The 16,681-nt window shown below is 45.6% G+C and overlaps 3 protein-coding genes across 3 annotated transcripts; 2 read left to right on the forward strand and 1 right to left on the reverse strand.

Annotated features, from left to right (window-relative positions):
• Nucleotides 1-5: 5 nt before the first annotated feature.
• On the forward strand, nt 6-263 carry LOC104294754 (histone H2A-IV-like; the record flags this gene model as incomplete). The annotated part of the gene is made up of 1 exon (XM_009894401.1): nt 6-263. A coding segment is annotated over one exon (258 nt), but the record flags the coding sequence as incomplete, so codon positions are not given.
• A 14,152-nt stretch (nt 264-14,415) lies between these two features.
• Nucleotides 14,416-14,796, reverse strand: LOC104294724 (histone H2B 1/2/3/4/6). Its single transcript, XM_009894367.1, has one exon. The coding sequence runs from the start codon at nt 14,794-14,796 to the stop codon at nt 14,416-14,418; it is 381 nt and encodes a 126-aa protein (XP_009892669.1).
• Nucleotides 14,797-15,155: 359 nt separating this feature from the next.
• On the forward strand, nt 15,156-15,782 carry LOC104294725 (histone H2A-IV). Its single transcript, XM_009894368.1, has one exon. It carries the CDS (start codon nt 15,156-15,158, stop codon nt 15,543-15,545), a length of 390 nt encoding a protein of 129 aa, XP_009892670.1. The 3' UTR covers nt 15,546-15,782.
• Nucleotides 15,783-16,681: the final 899 nt, after the last annotated feature.

Genomic DNA, 16,681 nt, shown 5'->3' on the forward strand with positions numbered 1-16,681 from the left:
GGGTGGGCGCGGGCGCCCCGGTGTACCTGGCGGCCGTGCTGGAGTACCTGACGGCCGAGATCCTGGAGCTGGCGGGCAACGCGGCCCGCGACAACAAGAAGACGCGCATCATCCCCCGCCACCTGCAGCTGGCCATCCGCAACGACGAGGAGCTCAACAAGCTGCTGGGCAAGGTGACGATCGCGCAGGGCGGGGTGCTGCCCAACATCCAGGCCGTGCTGCTGCCCAAGAAGACCGACAGCCACAAGGCGAAAGCCAAGTGAACGTATCCAAGACGAATCAGGAGACTAAACAAACCAAAAAAAGGCTCTTTTCAGAGCCGCCCACAATGGTCATAAAGGGTTGAGTCGCTCTTTGCGGTTTCAGTTCTTCTCGTGAATGCAGGCAGAAACATGTAAGCTGTCTGTTATTTTTTTCTTCTTTCAGTGTTTGCCTGAGCTGTGCATTTCGCCCTTCCTGCCTGCCTAAGTGTTTGGGTTTTTTTTTGTATTGAGGTGTTTTTATTAATACTAAATGATACTACTCAATTAAGTTGTTTTATTCTGGGGTGCAATTTATTTGCTTGTTACTCTTTTAGAATTGCTTCCTATAATTTTTAATAAAATATTTTTACATTTTAAGAGAATCTGTACATCTTTAATGTATCAGCAGTGGCAACTACGTTTTTGTATGATATTAGAGTAAACATTGTGTTCCTTGGTAAGCAAAGTCTGGCTTTGCTGTAAGTGCTCTATGCAGTATTTGTTAGAGGGTGATGTAAACCGAAGTGTTCATATCGGTTTAGATTATTTCTGTTCTGTTCGAGGATATCAAAGAGCCGATAGTTATTGCAGCTGTGGAGTTTTAAAACTTGGGGGGAGGGAGGAAAGTGTGCTCACACACACACAAAAATAAAACCCTGGAGGAATCCCATGCCCCGGCAGCAGCTCTAAACCAATTCTTTCGCAACAGGAGCGATGTTCCCTTCCTCGGGCCCCTTGTTGATTTCTAGTTTTTGCTGCATTCTAATGCTGTCTTGTGAGAGATTCCCGCTGGCTTTCCTTAGCAGAATTAACTCGTCAGAGCACTGTGGAAGGATGTCAGGCCGGGCAGGGTTACCAGCGTTCTCCCTGTGCTGCTTGATGTGATGTGCCACGGTGACAGCCGCTGAGTTACACTGGGAAGAGCACTATCACTTTTAATTTCTTTTTTTTTTTTTTTTTTCCCGGGCAGCATGCAATGGGATTTTTGGGTGGCTAACCATGGAATGATACTAATGGCTTTCTTTTTTTCTCTTCACACCCCATTCTTTTCCATACCTTTTTGTCCACATTCTCCCTTTTTTCTCTGTTTTGTTTGCCTTATATGATTTTGACACCCTTCCATTCTTTTTTCCTGGCTCTACTGGCTGGATCCGCCCCCTCTTCTCTCTGAGATACGGGGAGTTTCCAGCTTCCCCCTCTCGCTTAGGGAGAAGGCGAGGAGTTCTTAGAAGAGCTGCTGCCGTTCCAGCAGGGCACGGTGTTGTTCTGAAGCCGTTTTTCGGCCTTGGTGCTGCCCTGCTTCCTTCTGACTTCCTTCTGGCTTTAGCGGGGCTCCTCCCTGTTGTTTTAACCTTAGAGTTTTGTGCAGGCCCTTGGCCGCAGAGGCCGCCAGTTTCCTGACTTTCCTGGTGTTCTATTTTTTGTGTTCCGTGGAGGCAGACTTCAGAAGTGATCAGTTCCACGGTGGCACTGGAGCAACAGGAGCGGGTTTCAACATGACTACTGTGTTTCCCCATCTCCGTTCTCCAGTATACGGAATAGAGATGTGTGGGCTAAAGTATCTGTGGACCTGGCGTTCACTGAGTCTAGGTTTCCTAAAATGGAGTGGGTAATAAGTTCACCCATCTACAGGGGAGGGACGTCTCTACCCCCTTCTGTGTCTATGTTTATTCCATGTAATTGAAACGTTGTCTGCATATTGGAACCACTGGGGATTGTAGCAAAAAATGGGGAAGGGTCCCGTGAAACCCACTGGGTACACGTTTGTCATCTCAATGCGGTGTGAGAGGATTTAAATTCTAGTTTCTAGACTGTAGAATCTTTCAAGAGGACTTTTTTTATTCCTTTCCTTATAAATGAATGCTCTGGTATCAAAAGTACGAATGCAATAGTACAGAAGATATAATATTCCTTAATATTCCTCTTATTTCATCGTTGCAGAATGTGTTTAGGCATTATGTAGCTTTAGTTCCAAATCCTGTATTTGGAAAAAACCTTAAAAAACGATAGGGCTACATGAGGTCGAAAGTGTGAAGGATCGTGAGGCCTCAAATGTATATTGTGCAGCCAGACACTTTCGTGAAGATGCTCCATAGATATGGTTTACCAAAACTGGGGTAAACAGACAGATTGGTTTTGAAAACACATATTTCTTAAGTCGCGCGTGAACCCTTGCTGTTTCCTATAAGCGGCACAGACGGATTCCCCGTTATTTCTTTAACACGGTTTTGCATCAGCAGAATAGCAGAGGAAGGTGAAAAAGGCCTGTGATAGAGAGACAAAGAGAAATCTATCCTCCCCAGCCCGTGTGAATGGAGACCGCTTAGCAGCTTTGTGGAACTGGTGCTCGGGGAGGCAAAGGGCAGCGCATCCCCCACGCCCCGGCGGGTCCCCGCTCCCGGAGCCCTTCCGAGCAGGTCGACAACTGATAGGGGCGGCCGCCACCCCCCATCCTCACCTCCTCACTCATCAAGCTTGCGGGACGGGGAGGGGGAAGTGTGTTTCGGCACCCCTATGGAACAGCTGGCTATACAGTGAAAGGAATCAATTATGCATGAATTTGCTGCTTTTTTTTTTTTTTTCGTTGTGCGTTTTATTCCTTGAGGGAGGGAAGCAGAAAAAGAACCAAAACAGTCGAAGGGGGTTTATAGCTAATAAGCGATATTAGTTTTACTGTGTGATTTAATCCCACGAGTGTAATTTGGGTACGTTAAGGGAGGAGAGCTCAGGCTGCAGCCGAGTTACCGCCTCGCTGGCTGAATGCGGCGGATAACGGAGCGGGCGGCGAGTCCCCATCAGGATCCCTCATTTCTTCACCGACGACGAAACCCTCCGGGTTTGTCGGTCCGGCGGTGGCAAGCGGAGATTTTCCTACTCGCCACGCCGCTGCCAGAGGCGGAGATGTAAGGACCGACCCGTCTGCAGGGCAGGAGGGAGCCGGGGTCCATTGCGGACGAGGGGAAGGAGAGGTGCGGTGTGTCACGGGCTGATTCAAGGAAAGAAGCGGAGAGGGACGATATAAGGGAGTTGCGGGGTTTGGAGGCTGAGAGGGCTGCGCTGCCAGAGGAGCCTGGAAACAGCGGGAAGAAGAGCCAAAAAAAAAGGTCAGGTATCCCCGGGAAGGGCAGAGAGGGCCCCCGGATTTTTAAATCTAGGATCACAACATTTTCTTTTCTCTTTTTAAACAATCGAAGTTAAAAATCTCTTTCATTGTCAAGAAATAAACCTGTAGTGTAAGCGGAAGAGTCCACCTTATTCGGTTCAGAGAAATGCTGTTAATGAACCTCAGTGCCTCTAAAACCTCCTGATGTCCGCTGTTGTTAATGTCCTCTGTTAATGCCATCTCCTGCTGAGAATTACGGTCTGCCATGCAAACGTTATCAGGTGGAAAATAATGTAAAAATGGAGGAAAAAAAAAAAAAAAAAAAAAAAAGAGTAAAAGACTTACCTGCCTTCATGGTCTTAGGAAAAGTGTTAATCGCTGTGATTGTCTTTATCAATGTTTTAGCAGCCCTCGTTGTTTGATTTTTGTCCCGACAATAAATGCGCCATTAGAAGCCACTGTTGTAAGTGTGAACAAACACATCCCATGAGGTTTTTGCGTGAGATTTCAACATCGGTTAAGGCTAGAACTCTGTGAGCTAAACGTGCTTTACACCAGTGTGACCATTTCCCTCCTTCCATGGGATTTGTACGGGCGATTTCAAAAGGCAGCGTCAAAAAGCCTCTGCAGGTAGGAGGTGGAACCGATTCAGATACATTTTCTGGACTTCCTGAGTCAGTCCAACTGAGCCAAGGTTTGCCTGTCGTGCTATCAGCCCGCTCTCCTGGTGCTGGGAGCACAGGAGGAGGTAGCCCTGTTTAAAGACATATTTGATGTATAGAAAGATGGGGGCTATGCTCTTCCTATGGTAATTCTTGTCCTCTTTTCTAAGCGGGATGATCAAAGACGCTAACCTTGCTGTGTCCCAAGTGCATAAGGCAAAAAAACTTTATTGTGTGGAGTGTTGTGATTGTTTCATGTTACAGAGGCTGCTACTTGCTACAAAAGAAAAAAAGGGGATGCATACAAGAGATACATGTATTTCTTCACAGCTCTGGTGCTGCACAAAGGTAATGCAAGATCTTTTACTCTGCCCGAAGTCCAAATTTCAGCTGTAACTGTCCACCTGTGCCCTTTTCTTATTCTGGGAATTATTTCGTCCATTTTTCTTTGACCCTTTCAAGAACAAAATCTACATGCAATGCAAGTAGGATTACAAGTACAAAAAGGTGGTGGATTTTACCGGTGATGAAAATTCCAAGCTGTCCTCGTGTTCCTTTCACACACAGACTACTTATTTTCTAGTTTTAAAATGCAAGTATGTCCAGAACTGCTTCCTGAGCTTTTCTGAGTTCAAGAGGTGAATGGGAGAACTTCTGTGATTAGTACTTAGTATCATTTTTTACAAGGAATGCTTTTGAAACAACCTCTCCAACAGGATAGGCCATCAAATAATTTAGTTCTTTGCAGCCACCAAAGAAACTCAAAACTTAAAAAAAACTCTTTCCACCTACATAGGCCTCTGGTTGTGCGACCACAGTCCCTGAGGAAAGAGCTGTCCCTGTTCATTGTAATGTTTCTTCCTTCCTTGTAGGGTATGTGAGCCGGGAAGGGAGAAGGAGTGTTCCCAGCAACATCCCCCTCTACTTCCAGCCCTCTGCTCCAGTGGGATTTGTGTCACATCTTGAGCTGCACTGTGCTCTGCTATAGCATAACCCTGAGACCAGGTTTTTGGAGCCAAAGGACTCAATTCTTTTCCTTTACAACCTGAACCAGGCACATTTTCATCCCTGGCCAAAAGCATTACATCGAGGTGTATATAAGACCAAATCGTTTTCCATAGCTGCAGTAAATACTTTCTACTTCAGCGATAATTATTTTGAAAAATGATATTTTCTATTAAAACTGAAAAAGAAAGTCTCTGGGAAACTAACATAGCAATAATTTGCCCTATGTGTTGAGTGTGTCTGGCCTTTAGGAAAAACAAATTGATTTCCTAAGTAGGCAAGCAGATATTAATTTACTCCATTAAAACAACAACAAAAAAAAAAAAGAGCAGGAAGTAGTATAAAATTGCTATAGCCACAGTGTGATATTTTCAGGTTTTGAATCAGGTGTATGCCATCTATTTCTTGTTTCTGATTCACTATCCGGTCAGTTAACTAGAGAATACAGTTATTTCTTTACCCAGCTGGTGTATTTCACTTTTGGAGAAATAAAAGCCCATTTCTTTAAACATGATGATTAATAAATATAAATTTTACTGTAGGTATGCTGATCTAGAGAACATATAAGTCTTTCCAAGACGGCTGCTAACTTTATTATTTTATTAAAAATAAGACAGGGGAAATTTTTTATACTGTTTGGATTGTCCTTTAATATTCTTTATGGCTGTGGGAGTAAACTGTAATGTAACAGATAATGTGATATACAAAAGGTTGCCGATACCATCCAGCAGCTTGTGTAGTTCTCTCCCTTCCCCCCCAGAAAGGTAGCAAGAAGAGGGAGAAAAGAAGGGGAAAGGAAAGGGAAAAAAAAAACATTACTTGCGATAAAGACAATTTCATAGAACAATAACAGAAAATGGAAAATAATAATGGTAAGACAATATACAAGATAAAGTAAATCAATGCAAGTTGCTCTCACCACCTGGTGAACTGGTGTCCCAGCTCATCTCGAGCAGTGATCGTGAATCCTGCTCCCTGGCCAACCCCCATTTATATACTGAGCATGATGTCTATGCTGCAGAATATTCCACTGGCCATTCCATTGTTATGTCTATGCTTCTTCTCAGCTTCTATGGGAAGCTGAAAAAAAGTCCTTGAATAGTATAAACATCACCTAGCAACAACTAAACCAATATGTATTATTGACATTCCTATTATACCAAATCTGAAAACACAGCAACCACTAACAAGAAAATTAACTCTATCCCAGCTGAAACCAGGACAGTATCCACCCCTTACTCCATACCATTTATGTCATGCCCAGGTCTTACACTTTTCAATAAGTCACCACCACTTTTCCCTCTAAAATGTCCATGGAGTTCATTTAATCCATAACATCGAGGTCCTTCTCTCATAACAGTCTTTCAGGGTAGGAGAGATGATGTGTGTGATGTTGAATTGTGGCATGTTTCATCTGGAGCTCTCAGCTGGTGTATCTGGTGTGGTCCATGCCCACAGTCTGCAGGTTGAGGATGGTGATCTCAAGAAAGTTGTCAGACACCAGTTGCTGAAGTTAATTCTTCTTCCATCACTGCTGCACTTTGCTCAGTTTCATCAAAGTTAATTCTTCATTAACTTGGGTGATTCTTACTATAATACCATTGATATAGCATATAGCAACCATAGTAGCAATGACATATAGTTGTAATTTAACAATTAATGTCACACGGTTTAAATCATTGTCTGTTCTCACCCAAAATCAAATTCTCTTGAGGTACACATCAGACATCTCCATCCCTTTGCATCACACACCAAATACACCCAGGTTTTTCAGCCAAAGCAATCCCACGGATGGCTTTGCCTTTGCCTGAGGCAGGACTAAGGGTGGTGAGGCACTGGAACAGGTTGCCCAGAGAGGTTGTTGAGGCCCCATCACTGGGGGTGTTCAAGGCCAGGCTGGACGTGTCCTTGGGCAACCTGGTCTAGTGGGAGGTGTCCCTGCACATGGCAGGGAGGTTGGAACTCGATGATCTTCAAGGTCCTTTCCAACCTAAACCATTCCATGATTCTATATTCTTCATGTGCACTACGGGGACTTTTTCCCCTTCCACAGTACATAAAAGTTCTGACTGGACAGGGCAAGCTCAATTTGTAGATCCTTTAGTGTTAACTAACCAGGTGGCCTTTGCTAAATGTGTATCCCAATGTTTGAAAGTCCCACCACCCATTGCTCTCAATGTAGTCTTTAACAGTCCATTGTATTGTTTGATCTTCCCGGAGGCTGGTGCGTGATAGGGGATGTGACATACCCACTCAATGCCATGCTTTTTGGCCCAGGTGTCTATGAGGTTTTTTTTCAGAAATGAGTCCTGTTGTCTGACTCAATTCTTTCAGGCTTGCCATGTTGCTATAAAGCTTGCTTTTCAAAGCCCAGTGTTGCAGGTGGTGTAATGGGGCACAGGGTATGTTTCCAGCCATCTGGTGGTTGCTTCCACTGTTCTGAGCACACGGCACTTGCCTTGGTGGGTTTGTGGGAGTGTAATGTAATCAATTTCCCAGGCCTCCCCATATTTGTATTTTAGCCATTGTCCTTCATAGCAGAGAGTTTTTAACCGCTTGGCCTGCTTAACTGCAGCACACATCTCACATTCATGGATAACCAGTGCAATTGTGTTCATGGTCAAGTCCAAGCATCGATCACGAGCCCATCTATATGTCGCGTCTCTTGCTTGATGGTCTGAGGTGTCATGGGTCCACCGAGCTATAAATCATTCACCCTTATGTTGCCAGTCCAGGTCCACCTGATCCACCTGCTGGTTCTTTTGATGTTCTTCAGTGGCCTGACTCTTGGGTATGTGGGCATGTATGTGACATACTTTCACAACCAGATGCTCTATCTGGGCAGCAGTATCTTCCCACAATTCAGCAGCCCAGATGGGTTTGTCTCTGCACTGTCAGTTGCTCTGCTTCCACTGCTGTAACCACCCACACAGGGCATTTGCCACCATCCATGAATCAGTATAGATATAAAGTAACAACCATTTTTCTCATTCAGCAATATCTAAAGCCAGCTGGATGGCTTTAACCTCTGCACACTGGCTCAATTCACCATGTCCTTCAGCAGCTTCTGCGACTCGTTGTTTGGGTCTCCACACAGCAGCCTTGCACGTTCAAAGTTTTCCTACAATATGGCAGGATTCACTAGTGAACAGGGCATATTTCTTCTCATTTTCTGGTAGTTTATTATACAGTGTGCCCTCTTCAGCATGCGTCACCTCCTCTGGTGATTTTCTAAAATCTTTGCCTGCTGGCCAGTCCATGATCACTTCAAAGGTTCCTGGGTGACTGGGGTTTACTATTTGAGCTTGTTGTATGATCAGTGCCACCTACTCACTCCAAGTAGCACCAGTTGCATGATGTGTAGAGAGGACCCTCCCTTGGAACATCCAGCCCAGCACCAGCAGCCGGGGTGCTAAGAGGAGCTGTGCTTCCGTACCAACCACTTCCAAAGCAGCTCGAACCCCTTCATATGCTGCCAATATCTCTTTTTCAATTGGAGTGTAGTGGGTTTTGGATCCTCTGTATCCAGGACTCAAAAACCCTAGCGGTCAACCTCGACTTTCCCCTGGTGCTTTCTGCCAGAGGCTCCAGGTAGGGCCATTCTCTCTGGCTGCAGTGTAGAGTGCATTTTTAACATCTTGGCCTGCGCGGACTGGCCCCAGGGCTACTGCATGAACTATTTCCTGCTTAATTTGTTCAAAGGTTTGTCATTGCTCAGGGGCCCTTTTAAAATTGCTCTTCTGGGTCACTTGATAGAGAGGGCTTACAAACAGACCATAATTCGGCATATTAGGGTACACTGTGCTCCAGTGTCTACCAGAGCCTTATACACTTGCGGGTATGACGTGCCAGGCCATCGAATCTACACAGTCCAGTATATCCAGTAGTCCCTTTCCTCTACCTGGCTGGAGGCAGGGCCCCATGAGTTTCAATGAGGTAGATCTTCCATCTCACTTCGTCATGTCCTCTGTGTGGTCATGGAGGTAAAACCATAGGATGCCTCACGGTGTGTGCCCTCTATATCCTCTCTCTTGAGCAGGAAAACACTCATTTCTAATAGTAGAGATACCGGTCCATACAGGTGCAGAGTACAACCTATCCTCTTTTGAGTTGCTGGAACTCCTGGACCAGTCTTTCTATGGCTGAGACACGGGCCTGTAGGGAAGTAGAAAGGCTTCCTTTATATTGCCAAAGTTGGTCAGCCACTGCATCCACTGTTGGTGTCTCTTCGTCTTCTCAGCTCATTGTTACCAATGAGCTGGCCTATGATGGTGGTGTGCTCTGTAGAAACTTCTGCCATGCGGGTCAGATATATTGGACTTTATCTGGACCTGTGGTTGACTGCGGGTCATCCAGGTCGTGGTAAACAAACTCCTGCAAAGTCAGTTCACTCAGGTACCGGATATCTCTTTCCGTGATGGTCCACTTGCCTGGGTGACAGAAAATATCTTCCTTGAAGGGACACCTTTTGTTCACGGTTAAGAGAAGTCATTTCCAGAGGCTAAGGGTTTGTGTTCCTTTTTCCAACTGCCTTGTCAGTACTCCCTTTCCTAGATCAAGATCCCAGCTACTTGCCTTCCCTACTCTCTAATTCTAAGCCACTGGCCCCGTTATACCAGCATCGGAGCAGCCAGGTGACAATTTGCTCACCTAGACGATAACTGAAATCTTTTTGTATATCTCACAGCTCACACAGGGATAAGGATCAGGTGATTACCTCCGGTCCTTCCTCCTGTTCTCAAGATAACCATTGTTCATCTTCATCCCTTACAAAGTGAACTGACTTTCTTGTGTATTTCTTCTTCTGTATAGGGGTGACTGATTCCAGCACCGGTGGGTTCTCTGGTTCAGTAGCCACAGTGCCCGTCGCCAGAGTTTGAATAGCTGCAGTACATGTCACTGGGGTTTAAGTAGCTGCTGCACTCATCACAGGGTTGAAGTTGCTGCAGTCCTTTCACCGGGGTTTGAGTAGCTGCAGTGCTTGTCACAGGGCGTTGGAAAAGTGTGCCCTCATACACAGCAATGTTTAATCCTAATCAGAATCGTAGAATGGTTTGTGTTGGAAAGGACCTTACAGGTCATCTACCCATGGGCAGGGACACCTACCATGGGCAGAGACAACTTCCACTAGACCAGGTTGCTTAAAGCCCCATCCAATCTGGTCTTGAACACTTCCAGGGATGGAGCATCCAAAACTTCTTTGGGCAATCTGTTCCAGTGCCTCACCACTCTGACAGTAAAGAATTTCTTCCTAACACCTAATCTAAATCTACCCTCTTTCAGTTTAAAACCGTTACCCCTCAGCCCTGATAAAGAGTCCCTCCCCCTCTTTCCTGAAGGCCCCCTTTAAGTACTGGAAGGCTGCTGTAAGATCTCCCTGGAGCCTTGTCTTCTCCAGGCTGAACAATCCCAACTCTCTCAGCCTGTTTTCATAGGAGAGGTGATTCAGTCCTCTGATCATCTCCGTGGCCCTCCTCTGCACCCGCTCCAACAGGTTCACATCCTTCTTATGTTGCAGAGTCCAGAGCTGGATGCAGTACTCCAGGTGAGGTCTCACAAGAGTGGAGTAGAGGGGCAGAATTACCTCCCTTGATCTACTGGCCATACTTCTTTTGATGCAGCCCAGGATGCATCGGCTTTCTGGGCTGCGAGTGCACATTGCTGGCAAGACCTGAAATATATTCAGAAGTAATGACGCACTTAGCAATAGAAGGATGCTGATTTGAGCATTCCAAGGATATTCTCAAATGCTGTTGTAATTAGCCTGGAGGAGAAGATGGAAGTGAAAGAAGCTGTCTCCTCCACAGATTGGTTCTCTGAAGAGAAAAGGTGAAAAGTGTAATTACTAAAAGTTACTGGATACTAAAAGTTTCCATAAAGTAGCTCCTGAAGTACAGAGATGAAAGCGCCTCTTCCATTTCGCCTTGTTCATTGCTCTTAATCATTGACGAGTACAGCCACAGCACACGTTTTCATCATATCATAAGCCCACGTTACAAAGCGCAGCACAACAATAATCTTGACCCATGACCCAAGGATGATAAACAGCACAACAGGGAGCACATACAGCAGATATGGGATTACAAGACACAACCCCAAAAGCAACATTGTGACTATTGATCCCGTACAATGCATGCTTATGACAAATTTGTTCTAACGCTCTCTTATCAGGTTTGTCATTATCTCAACCCATCAAGCCCCACGTTGGGAGCCAAAAGGCCACAAGGGCTGACTGAGAGTAAACGTTTTGATAAAACTAATGCTGCAAACATGGAACTAGCTGAAAACGGCAAATGCAAGCAGAATGAAGAAGATAAGGACCAAGAAAACAATTGCAAGAGAATGAGGTAACATCAGAAGGCGGCCAGCCTGAGGAGAGAAAACAGGACTTCATACGATCCAATGTGAATCATATAGAAGCCATTTTATTGATATTCTACTGTCCCTTGTATACAATCTTTCTATCCCTAATCGTGTTCACGCATTAGTTGATTGGTTAATAGTCCTGTGCCCAAGGTGAGCATGCGACTCGGATTGGTTCGTTCTAATCTCTGTTTTTTCCTCCTGCTCGCCCAACTCCTCCAAACTTGTTTTTCTCAACCCATGTGAAACAGTCGCTGTTGCTTTTGTTTTTCTCTCCCCAAGGTAAGGCCTGTTTTCTCGACTCATGTGAAACAGTCACTGTCGCTCCTGTTTTTCTCTCCTTGAGGTGACTTCAAGGGCGAAGGCCTAAAGCCAGTCTGCTTTCTCGCATGGCTGGTTCAATATATGTCCATTGTCTCTTAAGTATGCTCCCACACCAACCCAATGATCAAGAAAACCAATAAGAAATCGAGAGATCACTGGCCAGAATTAAGTGATTGGGCTCGGGGATACAGCTATAATCGGGGGCACAATCTGGGATAGGGGTCCCTTCTTGGAGGCGACCAGCTCGAGCTGCTCTGCATGTCAGATAAATAAACTGCTTATTTACTCAGCAGATTGGAAGCTCGTGTTCTTCGAGCAGAACCTAGGGCCTCCAGCCCTGTTGAGATGGTATCCGTGTAGCTCTAGACCATGGTCTAGGTGGCAGCAGCATCATTCCTACTACACCAGGATGATGTGTTTGAACACTGTTCCGTCTCAGTCTCACTGTTGCCGGGTAATGTCATCTGGGTAGAGTGGATTTAAGAATACAAAGAAAACCGTTTTGAACTGAATAGGAAAGAATATTAAAGAACATAAAAGATGGAAGAATATGCTGTCATGTGATTTTATAGTCACACTATTAGCTTTATTAATTTGGAATGTTCATCCTCCTATGGGATGAAATTGTTACATTTGCTATTCTTGCTGAGCCCAAGTCCTACTACTTTTACATCTGGTGAAAAGAGTAAGTACACAAAATTTTCCAAGGTAGTTGTTTTTTTTCATTTCAGAAACTTTGTTCTCAGCACTGATGGAAAAATAATGGGCTTGTTAGAGAATCAGATCTGATGATGTGTGTGTGCAGGTAGAAATGCTTTGTTCCTATTCTAACCCCCTAATATTGCCTTATTATTCATACTGAGATTGGAAGAAGCAATCATAAGCAACATTTTATTTTCTGTTGAGTGAAGAGTTCCATGAGTCTAGAAACAATTTCATATACTGAAACAGCCTTTTTAAAAAAAAAAAAATAATCCCCTGGAATTTCTGTGAAAGCTGTTTTAATGAAGCATGTGGTATGGAGCATACAAAGTCAAGAAAGTCAAAAAGAATGCTTATGTACTCCTGAACAGGGAGGCCAAAAGGCACCACCAAGCTCCTATTCTAGGGCTGCCCTGTGATAGCTAAGTTTGAACCAAGATCTTTTTTTAGGACAACATAACTGACTTTCATTTTTATGTGACTGATTATTGAGAATAATAATCACTAACAAATTGCTCAAAAGATCACTACCACTGTGAAAATCTGAACACTTTTTAGTATATATTTTCTAAAGTCCCTTCCTAGTAACCCATACATCCCTTAACACAGAAACCTAGAGACTGGAATATACAATATTTTATTCATCTTTTTAGGTACTGGACATACAGAGGGGCCCAGAATATGCAAACTATGTTTCAAAGTTTGCACTAAGGCACTTGGAGAACAGATTTCTAAATTCCGTTTGAAGCTGCTGGAGAACTGAGTACGGAGGATGTCTCTTACCGAAATCCAATCTGAGAGATGCTCATCAGCCTTCAAGCTGAAATTAACTTCGATAAATTGGTGGTGTCTTTAAGAGAGACCTGGTGCCTGCCTGTGTACCTATACTACCAAACAACGTGCAGCCACTACTAGAAACATTGACTTTTGTGATTTCATTGTCCCTGTATGGACTAATTGTGTTCACAAATCCAGAGAATATGCTTGGACTTCAGGATCATTCAGATCCAGTTTGAGAGAAGGTGACAATGGCTTGAATCGGCAATTACAGCAGTGTCTAATTAATATGCTGGAGGAATACAGCCTGTGGCTTGAGGCTGAAAGACTTCAGGGCTGATTAGTAGCTATATCATAAACCCTGATAGTTTAAGAAGTCAGACCACAGTAGCTAGTTTCTTAGTTTGTAATAGTTTAAATGCAATTTATGACATATGAATACAGGAAAGGTCGGGTAGGTATGAAATAATATTAATCTTTACTGTGTGTTTTTAGTTACAGGGAGAATATTCTCTCTCTAAAGCAGTCCTAGGGAGAAGCTGTGTAAGTTACTGTAAAAAAAAATCACACGCACAGCAGAATTATTGAGAAAGTTAATGAAATAATTTTAGAAAGGGTTTTTGTGTGGCAGTAATCACTGGGCTATTGAGCTTATTAATGGCCAAGAGCTTACTAAGATATATGTAACTTGTTACTGCATGAATTGTTTTACAGCACACTGCACCGTAGACCTCTCACTTTGCTCAGAAAAAAAAAAGACTGAGCACCATCAAGCGGTAGATGTTGTTATAGCAGTTACAACAGCGTACCTAGATAACTTTCCATTAACAATAATTCTTTCCTGACTAGCAAACCACAGAAGCCGTTTATTCCCTCAATTTACAACCCATGTAACATGAACACTTAAATTAGCGATGTATTGTACGAGGAATATACATACCACAAACTTAAGGGCAATAGAACTATAAATTAACGGTATCACCTAGGAAAAAAAAAAAAGTGCCTGAGCTACAAAAACTTTAGTTATAGCAAATCATTTATTGTCCACATAAAATATATGTATTTCATAACAGCAAACAGAACAGTATTTTACCGTAACTAATCTTAAGTAGAGGTTAAGAGACTGCAAATCAAGTGAACTCGTTTTTTTTCTGTATTTGATTACACAGCCCTTTTTCTGAGTATGTGGGTGGCTCTTAAAAGAGCCTTTGGGTTAAAACTGGCGGCGCGAGAGGCTCTACTTGGAGCTGGTGTACTTGGTGACAGCCTTGGTGCCCTCGGAGACGGCGTGCTTGGCCAGCTCGCCGGGCAGCAGGAGCCGCACGGCCGTCTGGATCTCCCGCGAGGTGATGGTGGAGCGCTTGTTGTAGTGCGCCAGGCGCGAGGCCTCGCCGGCGATGCGCTCGAAGATGTCGTTGACGAAGGAGTTCATGATGCCCATGGCCTTGGACGAGATGCCCGTGTCGGGGTGCACCTGCTTCAGCACCTTGTACACGTAGATGGAGTAGCTCTCCTTGCGGCTCTTCTTGCGTTTCTTGTCGCCCTTCTTCTGCGTCTTGGTCACCGCCTTCTTGGAGCCCTTCTTGGGCGCGGGGGCGGACTTGGCCGGCTCGGGCATGGCAGCAAACGCACCTGTCAGACACCGAACAAACTCTATTCGTATCAGCGAAAAAGCGAACTGTGAGACTGCGGCCGCGTGCCACGTATTTATAGCTCCCTTATGCAAATGAGCAGCATTCCCTCTGCCTGCTTTCATTGGCCAGTACACATCAGCGCGTCATAACTCCCCCCCAGCCCTTTTTCTATTGGTCGAAACGCGATTCGCCTCCTCATTGGCTGCCCGGCGGAGACCTACTTCTCAGCCTATCAGCGAAGGGGCGAGGCGGGAAAGCGAGACTATAGCTGCGGGGCGGTGGGCGGTTGGAATTTGTTGTTTTCGGCGGTGGGAGCCCTCTGAGTGGCCTGATGTGTGGCGAGATGTCGGGCCGCGGGAAGCAGGGCGGGAAGGCGCGCGCCAAGGCCAAGTCGCGCTCGTCGCGGGCCGGGCTGCAGTTCCCCGTGGGCCGCGTGCACCGGCTGCTGCGCAAGGGCAACTACGCGGAGCGGGTGGGCGCCGGCGCCCCGGTGTACCTGGCGGCCGTGCTGGAGTACCTGACGGCCGAGATCCTGGAGCTGGCGGGCAACGCGGCCCGCGACAACAAGAAGACGCGCATCATCCCCCGCCACCTGCAGCTGGCCATCCGCAACGACGAGGAGCTCAACAAGCTGCTGGGCAAGGTGACGATCGCGCAGGGCGGGGTGCTGCCCAACATCCAGGCCGTGCTGCTGCCCAAGAAGACCGACAGCCACAAGGCGAAAGCCAAGTGAACGCGATGGAAAAGCAGCACTCTGCCTCCTCCGGAGAAAATAACCTTAAGGCTCTTTTCAGAGCCACCCACAAAATCATAAGAGAGCTCAGTTATCCGTACTATAGTTATGCCGCTTTATATTAATTACTCAACCCGTGTTTTCTTTTTGTTTAGTTTCTTTTTTCTTGTTTATTAATAATATTTTTGGGTTGGTCATAGTAGCAACGCTTTCCATGTTTCGCATAACAAAGTCGTGCCAAAACGTCCGTCCAAAGCAAGTTCTTCCGGAGATGGGATATTTTCCGTTTAGTTCTTAAGCCGGAGAACACGGGAACGCTGTGTCTCGCTGAGAGCTGCCGTCCGTCCACCCCCCTCCCCCCTCTTCCGCTTATTTTCTTCTTCGAGAGTGGCTGAAACAGCCCCCGAGACAGCAGGCGAAGGGCGGGGGGGGGGGACTGCCAGGGTCTCTCAAGTTCCTTCACCATTTCCCTGCTCTTCTCAGTTCTCCCCCACAACTATGGGAAGCTCCCCCCCCCCAACAGACAAAAACCATTTAAGGAGACGTCTTAAGAGAAATAATACAATAGATTTAGACATGGCTCAGTAGTAGCGTGCCTGACAATTGCATTGCTTTTGTTACAAAACATATTTCTTAAAAAAAGTACACCCGATTTTTATCAAATCATTACTATAAAACATTGCTTCCTGGTAGTCAAAACCAATCACTCGGCAAAAAAAAGATGTAAAAGTCTACACTTCCCTAAAGCCGCCGCGTTATACCGCGCTCGTTAGCGTTTCATTCGGTAATCGTAGGGGTGAGGGTGAGGGGAGGAAAGACACAATTGACCTCTGACGACTTACGAATTACTGGATCCTTGCTGCAGATTACTGACGACCTCGGTGCTTCAGCTCCTTTAGGGAAAGTGTGGGTGGCTCTTAAAAGAGCCGTTGGATAACAGTATGTAGAGCAGGACTCTTCTGGGATAATTTACTTCTTTTTGGGTGCCGCCTTCTTCGCCTTGGCCGCTTTGGGCTTGGCTGCCTTCGGCTTCGCCGCTTTGGGCTTCACCGCCTTCGCCTTGGCCGGGCTCTTGGCTGCCTTCTTGGGGCGGCCTGCCTTGGCTGCTTTCTTGGGGCTCTTGGCTGCTTTCTTGG

This window comes from Charadrius vociferus, unplaced genomic scaffold, assembly GCF_000708025.1.
Source record: "Charadrius vociferus isolate BGI_N301 unplaced genomic scaffold, ASM70802v2 scaffold871, whole genome shotgun sequence".
Classification (NCBI taxonomy): domain Eukaryota; kingdom Metazoa; phylum Chordata; class Aves; order Charadriiformes; family Charadriidae; genus Charadrius; species Charadrius vociferus.